Here is a 15,791-nt window from a genome sequence, read left to right on the forward strand (position 1 = left end):
TGCAGGCTGCGCCATTTCCACCCCCGTGGTGGGCAATGGTAGCCGACTGAGAGCATCTGCACAGTTCTCGGTGCCTGGCCTGTGGCGGATGGTAGTTATACGCTGGTAGCGCGAGTGCCCACCTTTGTATGTGGGCTGAGGCATTAGTATTTATCCCCTTGTTTTCAGCGAACATGGATGTGAGGGGCTTGTGATCGGTTTCCAGCTCAAATTTGAGGCCAGACAGATACTGATGCATTTTCTTTACCCCGAACACAGACACTAATGCCTCTTTCTCAATCATGCTGTACACCCTCTCGGCCTTAGACAAGCTCCTGGAAGCATAGACGACAGGTTGCAACTTCCCCGCAACGTTAGCTTGTTGTAATACACACCCGAATCCGTACGACGATGCATCACATGCTAGCACAAGTCTTTATACAATACAAGCAGCTTATTGGAGCATAAAATGTTTCTGGCTTTCTCAAAAGCAATGACTTGGATTTTTCCCTATACCCAGTTCTCACCTTTACGCAATAACACATGTAGGGGCTCTAAGAGGGTGCCTAACCCCAGTCGGAAGTTATCAAAATAGTTGAGGAGTCCCAGGAACGACCGCAGCTCCGTGACGTTCTGTGGCCTGGACGCGTTCCTGATAGCCTCTATCTTGGCGTCTGTGGGCCGAATGCCGTCCACAGCAATCTTTCTCCTCAAAAACTCCACTTCTGTTGCCATGAAGACGCATTTCGACCTCTTCAGCCGCAGCCCTACGCGATCCAGTCGCTGGAGGACCTCCTCCAGGTTTTGTTGGTGCTCGACGGTGTCCCGACCCGTGACCAATATGTCGTCCTGAAAGACCACCGTGCGTGGTACCGACTTGAGTAGGCTCTCCATGTTTCTCGGGAAGATCGCTGCAGCCGACCGAATTCCAAACGGGCATCTGTTGTAGATGAACAGTCCCTTGTGCGTGTTGATGCAGGTGAGGCCCTTCGAAGACTCCTCCAGCTCCTGCGCCATGTAGGCCGAAGTCAGGTCGAGCTTGGTGAACGTCTTGCGTCCTGCCAGCGTCGTCTGCCTTAGGTAGCGCGTATTGGTCCTGTAGCGAGAAACGATTTATAGTAATTTTATAATCGCCGCAAATCCTGACCGTGGCATCACTTTTGAGTACTGGAACAATCAGGCTGGCCCACTCGCTGAAATCCACTGGGGTGATGATGCCCTCGCTTCGCAACCTGTCCAGCTCGATTTCCACTCTCTCTCTCATCATGTGAGGTACCGCTCGCGCCTTGTGGTGAATGGGTCGTGCCTCTGGGACCAAGTGGATCCGCACCTTCACCCTGGAAAAGTTTCCAATGTCTGGCTCAAAAAGGGAAGGAAATTTGTTAAGAACCTGAGTACATGAGGCCTCATCGACATGTGATAGCGCTCGGATGAGATCCCAGTTCCAGCGGATTTTGCCCAGCCAGCTCCTTCCAAGCAGTGTAGGGCCATCGCCCAGAACAATCCAGAGTGGCAGTTCGTGCACTGTGCCCTCGTAGGTGACCTTGACCATGGCGCTGCCCAGGACTGTGATTAGCTCTTTGGTGTACGTTCTCAGTTTCGTGTGGATGGTGCTCAGGGCTGGTCTGAGTGCCTTGTTGCACCACAGTCTCTCAAACATCTTTTTACTCATGATGGATTGGCTTGTGCCAGTGTCCAGTTCCATGGCTACGGGTAAGCCATTCAATTTTACATTTAGCATTATAGGTGGACATTTCGTCGAAAATGTGTGCACCCCGTTTACTTCAGCATCTGCCTCCTCTCTCTGAGGATTTTGTGCTCGAGTTTCTGGAGTGAGCACACTAACTCAGGCCCTGCTGACTCAGAGCGGGGATGGGGATAAAGAGAGAGAGAGAGAGAGAGAGAGTGATTCACTGAGTCACAGCGCACACACACAGTGAGAACACGAACTCAGACCCTGCTGCCTCTGTCATGTATTCAACTATCAGTGTAACCCATGTATAAACTGACCTAAGTTGTACACCTTGAGAACACTGACCACAAGGGGGTGAACTTGCATGAGACACTCCTAACCTGGACTTTCAAGTATAAAAGGGGAGGCTCCACCCACCTTCATCACTTGTGGTCTTGGTAATAAAGGTGGCTGGTCAGAGAGTGACCTTCTCTCAAGTATGGGCCTCGAGTGCATTTATACTGTATAGTAAGGACATATCATTGGCGACGAGAAACTGGGATTTAAACCACGCGAGCATGGCCACTAGCAGCACAGAAGAGAGGTACTGTGTTGGTGATGATTGGGACGACTTTATTGAGAGACTACAGCAAAGTTTTGTCACTAAGGAATGGTTGGGACACGGTTCGGCCGACAAACGCAGGGCTCATCTCCTGACGGTTTGTGGATCCAGAACGTACTCCCTGACGAAGGACCTTCTAGCGCCAGAGAAGCCGGCGGACAAGACGTTTGAAGAGCTCAGTAAGTTGATCGGGGAACACCTTAAACTGGCGAGTAGCATGCACATGGCGAGACACCGGGTTTACATGCACCAGCGGCGAGAAGGGCAAAGCATTCCAGACTTCGTGACAGATCTCCGGCGACTGGCGAGCCGATGTAAGTTCACAGATGCATGCAGAGTGGAGATACTGCGAGATTTTTTTATTGAGGGCATCGGGCACGCTGGGGTTTTCAGGAAACTGATTGAGACCAAAGACTTGACCTTGGAAGCAGTGGCTCTGATAGCCCAGACATTTATGTCAGGGGAGGAAGAGACCAGAATGATGTATGACCAAAATCTTGGCTCAACTGCGGCAAACGACCAGGGAGTCAACATTGTTAACGCGGCCCACAGTTCTCTAGGCAGACAAGGGCAATCGGACATGCCCCAGCATGTAGTCGAACACAAAGGGGGAATTCAACAGAGACAATGGCTAGCTGAACGGCGACTCATGCCATCGCAAGGGACAATGCGGCCAGTAATGGGGCCATCAACACCTGTCAATGGTGCGCTTAAGGACAGTTACAGAGACAGTCAGAGACGATCGAATGGTAATGGACCTTTTGTTTCCAACAACGGGGCCTCCAGCTCATGCTGGAGGTGTGGAGGCAAACACCCAGCCAGGGCTTGCATGTATCAGCAATATACCTGCAGAAACTGCAACGTCACTTGGTGCATATGTGCAGGAAGCCTGCCGCCAGGTTGCTGTACAAGGAGGACGGGCCCGATGTAAGCCTTACGAGGCCAAATGAATACTGGGGGAAATCGCTGGAAGCTGAAGTTCAGCGAGTTCACGTGGAGCACATATACAGTTCATATACCAGGACGCCACCGATAATGATGAAAGTGCTCCTCAATGGCTTCCCAGTATTAATGGAGCTAGATACGGCGGCCAGCCAGTCCCTGGTGAGTATCAAACAGTTCGAAAGATTGTGGGTGTCCAAGGCCAGGAGGCCAAAATTATTGCCGATTGACGCACAGCTACAGACATATACAAAGCAGATCATTCCGGTGCTAGGCAGCGCCACAGTAGTCGTGACCCACAAAGATTCGGAGAACAGGTTGCCACTCTGGATTGTCCCGGGGGACGATCCCGCACTCCTGGGGAGGAGTTGGCTTGCTGTCATGAACTGGAAATGGGGTGATGTCAATGCAATTTCTTCTGTGGAGCGAGTATCATGCTCACAGGTCCTGGACAAATTTGACTCATTATTTCAACCCGGCATCGGCACTTTCATGGGGGCCAAGGTAGTGATTCACATGAACCCGGACTCCAGGCCAGTACACCACAAGGCCAGAGCGGTGCCGTACGTGATGCGGGAAAAGATAGAATGCGAATTGGACAGCCTGCTGAGGGAAGGCATCATCTCGCCAGTCGAATTCAGTGACTGGGCGAGCCCGATTGTGCCGGTGCTCAAGGCGGATGGGTCGGTCAGGATATGTGGCGATTACAAGGCCACAATCAATCGGGTGTCACTCCAAGACCAGTACCCGCTACCGAGAGTGGAGGATCTCTTTGTGATGCTATCCGGTGGCAAACGTTTTTCAAAATTGGACCTGACCTCAGCTTACATGACCCAGGAGCTGGCGAGTGAGTCAAAGAAGCTGACCACCATCACGACACACAAGGGGTTGTTGGAGTATAACAGATGTCCGTTCGGGATTTGTTCGGCCGCCGTGATCTTTCAACGAAATATGGAAAGCCTCCTCAAGTCGATTCCAAGGACGGTGGTTTTTCAAGACGACATCCATATCATGGGTCGCGATACTGAAGAACACCTGGAGGAGGTGCTACGCAGACCGGATCGGGTAGGGCTGCGACTGAAAAAAGCGAAGTGCGTCTTCTTAGCTCCAGAGGTAGAATTCCTGGGGAGGAGGGTAGCAGCAGACGGGATCAGACCTACTGTGTCCAAAACGGAAGCGATCCAGAGCGCACCCAGACCCCGTAACACGACGGAGCTGCATTCGTTCCTGGGGCTCCTGAACTATTTTGGTAACTTTCTTCCCAAAATGAGCACGCTGTTAGAGCCGCTACACGTGCTCCTATGCAAAGGTTGCAATTGGGTCTGGGGGGACAGCCAGGAAAGGGCTTTTGATAGAGCACGCAATTTGTTATGCTCGAACAAACTGTTAACGTTATATGACCCGTGTAAGAAACTTGCTTTAACGTGCGATGCATCTGCCTATGGTGTCGGGTGTGTGTTGCAGCATGTGAATGCCAATGATCAGTTACAGCCGGTAGCTTACGCCTCCAGAAGTCTGTCCCAGGCAGAAAGAGGCTACGGGATGGTAGAAAAGGAAGCGCTAGCATGTGTATATGCAGTAAAAAAAATGCACCAGTACCTGTTTGGCAGGAAGTTTGAGCTGGAGACAGATCACTAACCCCTAATGTCCCTTTTAGCCGACAACAAGGCCATAAATGCGAATGCATTGGCCCGCATACAGAGGTGGGCACTTACGTTAACCGCCTATGACTGCACAATTCGGCACAGACCGGCACTGGAAACTGCGCTGATGCACTCAGCAGGCTCCCACTAGCCACCACTGAGGGGGCAGCTGAGCATGATGCTGAGATGGTCATGGCTATTGAAGCTTTCGAAAGCGAAGGCTCACCTGTGACAGCCCGTCAGATTAAAGTCTGGACAAATAAAGACCCGCTACTGTCTTTAGTTAAGAAATGTGTCCTGAATGGGGACTGGGCAGCCACGTACAGGCCCTGAGGAATTTAAACCGTTTCATAGGTGCAAAGATGAACTCTAGATTCAGGCCGATTGCCAACTGTGGGGAAACAGAGTAGTCATGCCCCAAATGGGCAGAGAGGTGTTTATCAGAGAACTTCACAATGAGCACCCGGGCATTGTCATGATGAAGGCAATTGCCAGGTCACACGTTTGGTGCTCAGGGATAGATGCAGACCTGGAACTTTGTGTTCGCAGGTGCAACACGTGTGCTCAGCTGGGCAATGCACTCAGGGAAGCCTCCCTTAGCCCCTGGTCCTGGCCCGCCAAGCCATGGTCACGCATCCATATGGACTACGCAGGTCCTTTCATGGGAAAAATGTTTTTGGTTATAGTAGACGCCTACTCCAAATGGATTGAGTGTGCCATTTTAAATTCAAGCACATCCTCTGCCACGGTAGAAAGTCTACAGGCAACATTCGCCGCCCATGGTCTACCTGATGACCTGGTCAGCAACAATGGCTAGTGTTTCACAAGCACTGAATTCCAGGATTTCATGGCAGGCAATGGAATCAACCATGTCAGAACGGCACCGTTCAAGCCGGCCTCAAACGGCCGGGCGGAACGAGCTGTGCAGATAATCAAACAGGGGATGCTCAGAATCCAAGGGGTTCCCGACAAAGTCGCTTAACATGCCTTCTGTTGGCCAATAGATCCCGACCACACTCGCTCACATGGGTTCCATCCGCAGAGCTGCTAATAAAAAGGACGCTCAAAACCAGGCTATCCCTGATACACCTAACTATGAAATAAATTGTTGAGAGCAGGCGTCAGTCACAATATGACTGCCATGGCAGGAATGCGAGGGCGCGATGTATTGATGTCAATGACCCTGTTTTTGTCCTTAATTACGCTGTAGGGCCCAAATGGCTTGCAGCCACTGTGATTGCCAAAGAGGGGATTAGGGTTTTAGTAGTTAAACTTGTCAATGGACAAATCTGCCGCAAACACGTGGATCAAACTAAAAGGATGTTCAGCGACCCCAACCCCATAGAAGAAGCAGAGGAAGAACACGATGTAGAATTTACTACACCACAGGTGACCGAACACCGGAACCAAGTGGATGAGAGCCCAGTCACTGTGGGCAGTCCGGACAGGCCTGAGGCACCGCAAACAGCAGACACTCAGGCCAGCGCCGAACAACCGGAGCCCCAACTCAGGCGCTCCACAAGGGAGCGTAAACCACCAGAGAGACTCAACCTGTGATCCCAATAAGACTTTGGGGGGGAGGTGATGTCATGTATTCAACTGTCATTGTAACCCATGTATAAGCTGACCTAAGTTGTACACCTTGAGAACACTGACCACAGGGGGCGAACTTGTGGGAGACACTCCTAACCTGGACTTTCCAGTATAAAAGGGGACGCTCGACCCACCGTCTGCCTCTTGAGGTCTTGGTAATAAAGGTAACTGGTCACAGAGTGACCTTCTCTCAAGTATGGGCCTCGTGTGCATTTATACTGTATAGCAAGGACATATTAGAGAGAGAGGGTGATTCACTGGGTCACAGCACACACACACAGTGAGAACATTAACTCAGGCCCTGCTGACTCAGAGCGGGGATGGAGAGAGAAAGAGAGAGGGAGAGAGCGAAGATGATTCACTGAGTCACAGCTGACACTCCGAGTTGCCCAATTCATGTTGAGGACTTTCCATTGTGTTTTTACATAGGAACAGGCCCCATTCGACCCAACAGGTATATGCCGGAGTTTATGCTCCACACGAGCCTCCTCCCAGCCCAACTTCATCTCACCCTACTGAGGCCCCATCTGCCCTCTCAGGTGGACATAAAAGTTCCCATGGTACTTTTTCGAAGAAGAGCGGGGAAGTTTTCCCCGGACTCCTGGGCTAGTATTTATCCCACAATCAACGTATCACTAAAATGCAGACCAACTGGTAGTCATCACATTGCTGTTTGTGGGAGCTTGCTGTGTGCACATTGGCTGCCGTGTTTCCTACATTACAACAGTGACTACAAAAAAAGTACTTCATTGGTTGTAAAGTGATTTGGGACGTCTGGAGGTCGTGAAAGGTGCTATATAAATGCATTTCTGTAACCTATTCCTTTTTCCCATGTGCTTATCTAGCTTCCCCTTAAATGCATCTACGATCATAAGAACATAAGAAATAGGAGCAGGAGTCGGCCATACGGCCCCTCGAGCCTGGTCTACCATTCAGTGAGATCATGGCTGATCTTCTACCTCAACTCCACTTTCCTGCCTGATCCTCATATTCCTTGATTCCCCTAATATTCAATATTCAAGTGGAAACATGTATCGAACGTCCATAATAATTTTAATGATCTGCCTTGAATATACTCAATGACTGAGTTTCCACAGCCCTCTGGGGTAGAGAATTCCAAAGATTCACCATGGTTCCTGGGGTTAAGGGGTTGTCTTATGAATAAAAGTTGAGCAGGTTGGGCCTGTACTCATTAGAGTTTAGAAGACTGAGAGATGATCTTCTTGAAACATATAAGATTCTGAGGGGGCTTGATGGGGTAGACGCTGACAGGATGTTTCCCCTCGAGGGGGAATTTAGAACCAGGGGGCACAGTTTCAGAATAAGGGGTCGCCCATTTAAGACGGAGATGAGCAGGAATTTTTTGCTCTCGTGAATCTTTGGAATTCTCTACCCCAAAAAGCTGTGGAGCCTGGGTCATTCAATATAGTTAAGGCGGAGATAGACAGATTTTTGAGTGATAAGGGAGTAAAGGGTTACAGGGAGCGGGCAGGGAAGTGGAGCTGAGTCCATGATCAGATCAGCCATGATTTTATTGAATGGTGGAGCAGGCTCGAGGGGCCAAATGGCCTACTCCTACTCCTATTTCTTATGTTCAACCACATTGCTGAGGGTCTGGAGTCCCAGATAGGCCCAGACCAGGGAAGGGTGACAGATCCTTAAGGGACATTGGTGAACCAGTTAGGTGTTTACAGGACAGTTAAGAGTCAGGCGCATTGCTGTGGGTCTGGGGTCACATATAGGCCAGACAGGATAAGGACTGTAGATTTCCTGAAGGACATGATGGGTTTTTACAACAATCCGATAGCATCATGATCATCATCACGGATACTAGCTTTTTATTCCAGACTTAATTAATTAGTTGAATTCAAATTCACAAATGGCCATGGTGGGATTGGAACTCATTATCTCCGGATTATTACTCCCAATTCCAGTAACATAACCACTACGCTACCTTACCACTTCTAGTTGGTCCCAGACTATTGCCGGTATCAAGGGGAACGACGCAAAATGTAGTTCCCATAAACTGTCACCTACCCCGATATTCAGCTCAAGAGTTTGCCCTTCTTTAAAGCCCAGGTCCAGCTTAGGCCCAGTGTCCAGATTCTGCTCCTGTTTCAACAGCTCTGCATCCTGTTTCACCCACCTAGAGAGAGAAATCATCACACAATTTTACTGGACTGATGAGAGGAGGCACTCAGTAGTGCCCCTCCGACAGTGCGGCTCTCCCTCAGTACTGTCCCCCCAAACAATGCAGCGCTCCCTCAGTACTGACCCACTGACAGTGCAGGGCTCTCTCAGTATTGCCCCTCCAACCATGCAGCGCTCCCTCAGAACTGCCCCTCCGACAGTGCAGCGCTCCCTCAGAACTGCCCCTCCGACAGTGCAGCGCTCCCTCAGAACTGCCCCTCCGACAGTGCAGCGCTCCCTCAGTACTGCACCTCCCACAGTGCAGAGCTCCCTCAGTACTGCCCCTCCCACAGTGCAGCGCTCCCTCAGTACTGCTCCTCCCACAGTGCAGAGTTCCCTCAGTACTGCCCCTCCCACAGTGCAGCACTCCCTCAGTACTGCCCCTCCCACAGTGCAGCACTCCCTCAGTACTGCCCCTCCCACAGTGCAGAGCTCCCTCAGTACTGCCCCCCCCATAGTGCAGAGCTCCCTCAGTACTGCCCCTCCCACAGTGCAGCACTCCCTCAGTACTGCCCCTCCCACAGTGCAGCGCTCCCTCAGTACTGCCCCTCCCACAGTGCAGCGCTCTCTCAGTACTGCCCCTCCCACAGTGCAGCGCTCCCTCAGTACTGGCACTAGGTGTTGAATTAGGGGGGGGGGGGGTCGAACCCACGACCTCTGACCTGGAGGCAGGAGAGCCCAGTGAGCCCTCGACGACACCTTGAGCTCTCCCACGGGATCTTCCGCTGCTCCAGGCCGACTGTGTGAGTTATGACTCGCCCATCTCTCTAGCGGTTAAAGGCAGCGCGGGAGGGAGGGAGGGAGTAGTAAACGTACCTGAAGTGTTGCTGGAGCGCCACATTGAAGTCGAAGGCATCTTCCCGATCGCTGAACCCGATTCCGATGAAGGCGCCACGACCTGTCACCGTCAGAGAAACGACAACGCTAAGCATTACACAGAAACATCGTACAGATTGATTGGACTAAAAATTGGGTCGGAAGGGTCCTGAGGCGTTAATTTTGGGCACCGGCTAAACTTTGCGCTGGAAAATGATCAGCGGTGGGAGTCACAAGATTCAGTGGATGCACCCTGACAGTGGAGTGGTGCGCTAAGGGAATCATTCCACACCTCCCTTCGGGCGCGCTGCCACACTGGCTGCCGCGGGCAAGTGGGCACCCGCCACTGGCCCCGAGTTACAGGCACCCTCCTCCTCCTTACCGGAACCGTCCTGGATACGGAGCACAAAGTATCGGCTGGAGTCAGTGACGCTCTCCACGGCGATGCCCGGGTAGGTCTCCACCGGTGCCTGGGCAAATAGCTCCCCTGCGGTGGAAAGGACAACACCAGAAGTTAGCTGCGGAAAGTAAAGTACCGTTTTCTTTTCATTCATTCGGAGATGTGGGCGTCGCTGGCATTACCCATCCCTAATTGTCCTGAGGTGGTGGTAGTGAGCTGCCTTCTTGAACCGTAGCAGTCCGTGTGGTGATGGTACTTCCACAGTGCTGTTACGGAGGGAGTTCCAGGACTTTGTCCCAGCGACAATGAAGGAACGGCAATATATTTCCAAGTCAGGATGGTGTGTGACTTGGAGCGGAACTTGGAGCTGATGGTGTTCCCATGCACCTGCTCCCCTTGGCCCTCTAGATGGTAGGAAGGGGGAGAGAGTGAGTGAGACGGGAAGGGAAAGGGAGCGTAGAGAAGAAGGGTGATAGAGGGAGGGGGAGGGAGAGGGAGGAGGAGGGAGAGGTAGAGAGGGATAGAGAGAGGGATAGAGAGGGGAAGGGATAGAGAGAGGGATAGAGAGGGGAAGGGATAGAGAGAGGGATAGAGAGTGGAAGGGATAGAGAGAGGGATAGAGAGTGGAAGGGATAGAGAGAGGGATAGAGAGGGGAAGGGATAGAGAGGGATAGAGAGGGGGAGAGGGATAGAGAGGGGGAGAGGGATAGAGAGGGGGAGAGGGATAGAGGGGGAGAGGGATAGAGAGGGGGAGAGGGATAGAGAGGGGGAGAGGGATAGAGAGGGGGAGAGGGATAGAGAGGGGGAGAGGGATAGAGAGGGGGAGAGGGATAGAGAGGGGGAGAGGGATAGAGAGGGGGAGAGGGATAGAGAGGGGGAGAGGGATAGAGAGGGGGAGAGGGATAAAGAGGGGGAAGGATAGAGAGGGTGAGAAGGACAGAGAGGGGGAGGGGGACAGAGAGGGGGAGGGGGACAGAGAGGGGGGAGGGGGACAGAGAGGGGGGAGGGGGACAGAGAGGGGGAGGGGGACAGAGAGGGGGAGAGGGACAGAGAGGGTGAGAGGGACAGAGAGGGTGAGAGGGACAGAGAGGGATAGAGAGGGGGAGAGGGATAGAGAGGGGGAAGAGATGGGGAGAGGGATAGAGAGGGGGGAGGGATAGAGAGGGGTGAGGGATAGAGAGGGGGGAGGGATAGAGAGGGGGGGGGAGAGAGAGGGGAGGGAGGGGAGAGAGAGGGAAGGAGGGAGGGGAGAGCGAAGAAGGAAGGAGGGGGAGAGAGAGGGAGGGAGGGAGGGAGGGAGGGGGAGACAGAGGGGGAGAGAAAGGAAGGGAGGGGGAGAGAAAGAGAGGGAGGGGGAGAGAAAGGGAGGGAGGGGGAGAGAAAGGGAGGGAGGGGGAGAGAAAGAGAGCGAGGGGGAGAGAAAGGGAGAGAAGGATAGAGAGAGAGAGGAAGGGGGGGGAGAGAAGATGGGAGGGGGCGAGAGAGAGAGGGAGTGAGGGGGAGGAGAGAGAGGGGAGGAGAGGGAGAGGGAGGAGAGGGAGGGAGGGAAAGGGAGGAGAGAGAGGGAGGGAGGGGAGAAGAGAGGGAGGGAGGGGAGGAGAAAGGGAGGGAGGGGAGGAGAGAGAGGAAGGGAGGGGAGGAGAGAGAGGAAGGGAGGGGAGGAGAGAGAGGGTGGGAGGGGAGGAGAGGGAGGGAGGGGAGGAGAGAGAGGGAGGGAGGGGAGGAGAGAGAGGGAGGGAGGGGAGGAGAGAGAGGGAGGAGGGGAGGAGAGAGAGGGAGGGAGGGGAGGAGAGAGAGGGAGGGAGGGGAGGAGGAGAGGGAGGGAGGGGAGGAGAGAGAGGGAGGGAGGGGAGGAGAGGGAGGGAGGGAGGGGAGGAGAGAGAGGGAGGGAGGGAGGGGAGAAGGGAGAGGGAGGGAGGGAGGGAGGGAGGGGAAGTGAGAGGGAGGGAGGGGGAGAGGAAGGAGGGAGGGGGAGAGGGAGGGAAGACAGAGGGAGGGAGGTGAGAGGGAGGGAGGTGAGAGGGAGGGAGGTGTGAGAGGGAGGGAGGTGAGAGGGAGGGAGGTGAGAGGGAGGGAGGTGAGAGGGAGGGAGGTGAGAGGGAGGGAGGTGAGAGGGAGGGAGGTGAGAGAGAGGGAGGTGAGAGAGAGGGAGGTGAGAGAGAGGGAGGTGAGAGAGAGGGAGGGGTACAGAGAAGGGAGGGGGAGAGAGGGAGGGCGAGAGAGAGGGAGGGTGAGAGAGAGATAAAGGGAGTGTGGGGGAGAGAGGGAGGGGGCGGGGGAGAGAGGGAGGGGCTTATATATGCAGACTATAGATATACTCTCTGTGTAGTCACTGTATAGTTGCATAAGATGGAGACTTATTACCTGATGTGCTATCAATAAGGTTTATAATGTGCATATACCATGCTGGCACCACTAGAGGGTGCAACTGGTGGAGACCGGGGTTTCCTGACCCTGTGGCAGACGTTGTCCACCAGAGGGCACTGCGATGGGAGACCTGAGGGTCACCTGCATAGGTGTGCAGGGCCCAGTGTAAAAGGCTGTCCACCATGCTTGTGCCTCACTCTAGAGTTACGAATAAAGGACCAAGGTCACTACATTTTGAGTACAACATATTGCCTCGTGGAGTCATTCATAAGTGCATTACAGACATAACAACTGGCGACGAGAATACGGACTTTCGCGCGATTATGGTTAGCTTTGGCACATTAAAAGACTTCACAGACGGTGATGATTGGGATGCCTTCCCGGAAAGACTCGAGCTATATTTCGTGGCAAACGACCTGGCAGGGGAGACGGACGCATCGGCGGAGAAGCGCAAGGCTATACTGCTGATCAGTTGTGGGCCCGAGGTCTACCGCCTCGTCAGGGACTTGCTGGCACCCACGAAGGCCACGGATAAGACATACGACGAGCTGACTGAACGAATTCGCGACCAACTAAAACCAAAAGAGAGCATCCTCACGGCCAGGCACAGATTCTACACTCACCGCAGACCTGAGGGCCAGGAGATTGCGAAATATGCTGCCGCCCTCAGGAGATTTGCGGCACCGTGAGATTTCAGCACGCACCTCAACGAAGCATTGCAGGACATCTTTGTTATGGGAATTGCCACGAGGGCCTCCTTCAACAGCTATTATCTGCCGACACCACAGTCAACCTGCAGAAGGCCATCAGCATCAGTCAGGTGTTCATGACCTCGACCTGCAGCACCACGCAAATTATTCATCCTGTGGACTCAAACCCGGCAAGTACTGTACACAGAATGGTGCCTTTCACAGGCAAGACTGTAGAACGTGGCTCTGCCCAGGGCAGAGAGCACAGACCTCAGGGTTCCAGAACTCAGAGTCCGCCGAGGGGTTCTAATTGAGTAGCACCATGCTGGTGTAGCGGAGGAAACCATAGGGCTCACCAGTGTCGGTTTGCTGAGTACTTATGCAGAGCCTGTAACATGAAGGGCCACCTCCAGCGTATATGTAAAATAAATATGACTCACCGTCTAGCAGAGTCGTCGGTAGATGACTTTGAATCCAGCGGGGAATATGATGATTTGGCCAGAGAGGCAGCTCAACCCCAAGAAGAAGTGTATGGAGTGTATACCTGCACCACCAATTGTCCTTCAGTGAAGATGGAAGTTGAGATAATCTGCGTTCCAGTCTTTATGGAGGTGGACACGGGAGCGAGCCAGTCAGTGATGAGCCAGGATGCCTTTGATAGGCTATGGAATGAAAAACAACCCGAGCTAGTTCCAGTACAGGAAAAGTTGTGCACCGACACCAAGGAGCTGATCCCAGTCCTTGTAAGTGTAATCCATAATAGCGTGGTGCACAAGTTACCTCTGTGGATTGTTGCAGGTGATAGTCCAACTCGGAAGAAGGTGGATGGGGAAGATCCAGTGGAAATGGGAAGACCTCTTCACTCCAGCAATAAACATCCCCCATGCTCAGTGGCAGAGCAAAACCTCACCTTCGCTTGGGCCAGGCACCGAGAACAGAGCAGTGGCACCTGAGGCACAGACCGTCCATCATGACTGCGTGGCAATGATCCATCCGGAACGACCTAAAAGTACCTTCCCGGCTTCAGTGGCAGGACTCCTGGGGAGGAAGATCGAATTCACAGGCATTCTTCCAACTTTTGTGGCAGAATCGCAGGCGAGAAGGATCAAGGCAGTCGACCTCGAGGACAGAGACAAGATGGCGTCTCTGCTGCAGCGAGGTGCAGCTTGGCTGAAAAAAAAGATGGCCGCGGCCATATCAAGAGGTGCAACACTGAGGGACCAACACGTGGTGTCTAACAAAGGATCTGATTGGGGTAAAGCCAGCAGGGTTCTCTTAAAGGAGACCTGCAACCAACTGAACTTAAAGAGACATTGTATGCAAGGCAATCAATGTAACGAATCAATTAAGATTGTGAACAAAATGTTGTTGTGAGATGTCAGTACCATTCCTAATGTAAAGAACAAAATGTTGTTGCAAGATGTTGGGAAGAGAGTGTCCCCAAAAGTAGCAAGCGAGCAAATTCAGAAGAGTAAAGGCGCTGATCCTGATGCCCTGCCCTAGGTGTCCCCACAATTTATAGGCCAGCGACCTCAGAAGGGTAAAGGCACTGATCCTGATACCCTGCCCCGGGTCTATCTCACGCTGCAGGCACCTGATGGCATTATTCACCACGGACCTGGAAACGAAAACGGCGCCATTACGCGCAGTCGGCCGCCATTGCCCACCACCCGGGTGGAGACGGCACAGTCCCCAGACCCAGTCACTACCTCAGCCGTGTCCGGGAGTGAAAGGTCAGAACCAACAAACTCCCCAAACGGGACCTGGAACAGCCAGGTTCCCAACACCGTTAGAGAGCAGGCAGAAGATTCTGCAGCCCTCAAAGGAGGACAGGAAGGCCACACACATCTGTGGCTCTGCCCACCACTAGACAACGGCAAAGGCCCCGAGTCCTGGCATGGTGAGTGAACCAAGCCCACCCCACTAGCAGGGGGCACAGCGCCACCATCAGACGACTAGGATCCCGTCTGGTTGCTCTGGAACCAGCGTCCTCACATACCTGTACTGCTACCTCAGTACTTACCATGACTAAACCAGGAATGCGATCTACCCAATCCTGGCGCACGACCGCAAAACGTAACGAACGTAAGTCACTGACCAAGGTGTCACGATACAAACTGTAACTTCCTTTCTTTGTACTTGCACTGTGTCCGATCCTATATGTTAATGTAACGGGCCTGCTGCATGATCTCACTGGGGGGGGGGGAATGGATGTATGTAGCCATGGACACACACACGGATCACACCCAGAACTGACTGGAACCTCCGCTGCATCATCGAACCATCCAAACTGGTAACGACTACCTAACATTGTGGCAAAAGGACTTTGGGGTTAACAGGGAGTGAGCCAAGCCAAAGCACAGCCAAAGTGCAAGGGCTATTGGCACTTAAGTCTGGGGAAAGCTAAGCCAGAGCACATAGTGCAAAGCTAATCGGCACAAAGGACTTGGGGGAGAGTGATGTTATATATGCAGACTATAGATATACTCTCTGTATAGTCACTGTATAGTTGCATAAAATGGAGACTTGTTACCTGATGTACTATCAATAAGGGTTATACTGTATATACTATGCTGGGTGCAACTGGTGGAGACAGGGGTTTCCTGCTCGTGGCAGAGGCTGGGGGGGGGGGGGGGGGAAGAGAGAGATGGAGGGGGGGGGGGGAGGGAAGAGAGAGATGGAGGGGGGGAAGAGAGAGATGGAGGGGGGGGGGAGAGAGAGATGGAGGGGGGGAGAGAGAGATGGAGGGGGGGGAGAGAGAGAGATGGAGGGGGGAGAGAGAGAGATGGAGGGGGGGAGAGAGAGAGATGGAGGGGGGAGAGAGAGAGATGGAGGGGGGGAGAGAGAGAGATGGAGGGGGGAGAGAGAGAGATGGAGG

The 15,791-nt window shown here is 53.1% G+C and overlaps 1 protein-coding gene across 2 annotated transcripts in view; it reads right to left on the reverse strand.

Moving 5' to 3' along the window:
* Positions 1–15,791, reverse strand: part of LOC139229876 (adaptin ear-binding coat-associated protein 1-like) — a 34,396-nt gene that overhangs the window by 9,970 nt on the left and 8,635 nt on the right. For both annotated transcript variants that reach the window (XM_070861508.1, XM_070861509.1), the window contains 3 exons: positions 9,840–9,944; positions 9,458–9,539; positions 8,489–8,597 (listed from right to left, as the gene is read on the reverse strand). In XM_070861508.1, the coding sequence (XP_070717609.1) occupies positions 8,489–8,597; positions 9,458–9,539; positions 9,840–9,944 (296 nt within the window). The remainder of the gene's footprint in view (positions 1–8,488; positions 8,598–9,457; positions 9,540–9,839; positions 9,945–15,791) is intronic.

The sequence above is a fragment of the Pristiophorus japonicus genome, chromosome 19 (genome assembly GCF_044704955.1).
Source record: "Pristiophorus japonicus isolate sPriJap1 chromosome 19, sPriJap1.hap1, whole genome shotgun sequence".
NCBI classification, from domain to species: Eukaryota; Metazoa; Chordata; class Chondrichthyes; family Pristiophoridae; genus Pristiophorus; species Pristiophorus japonicus.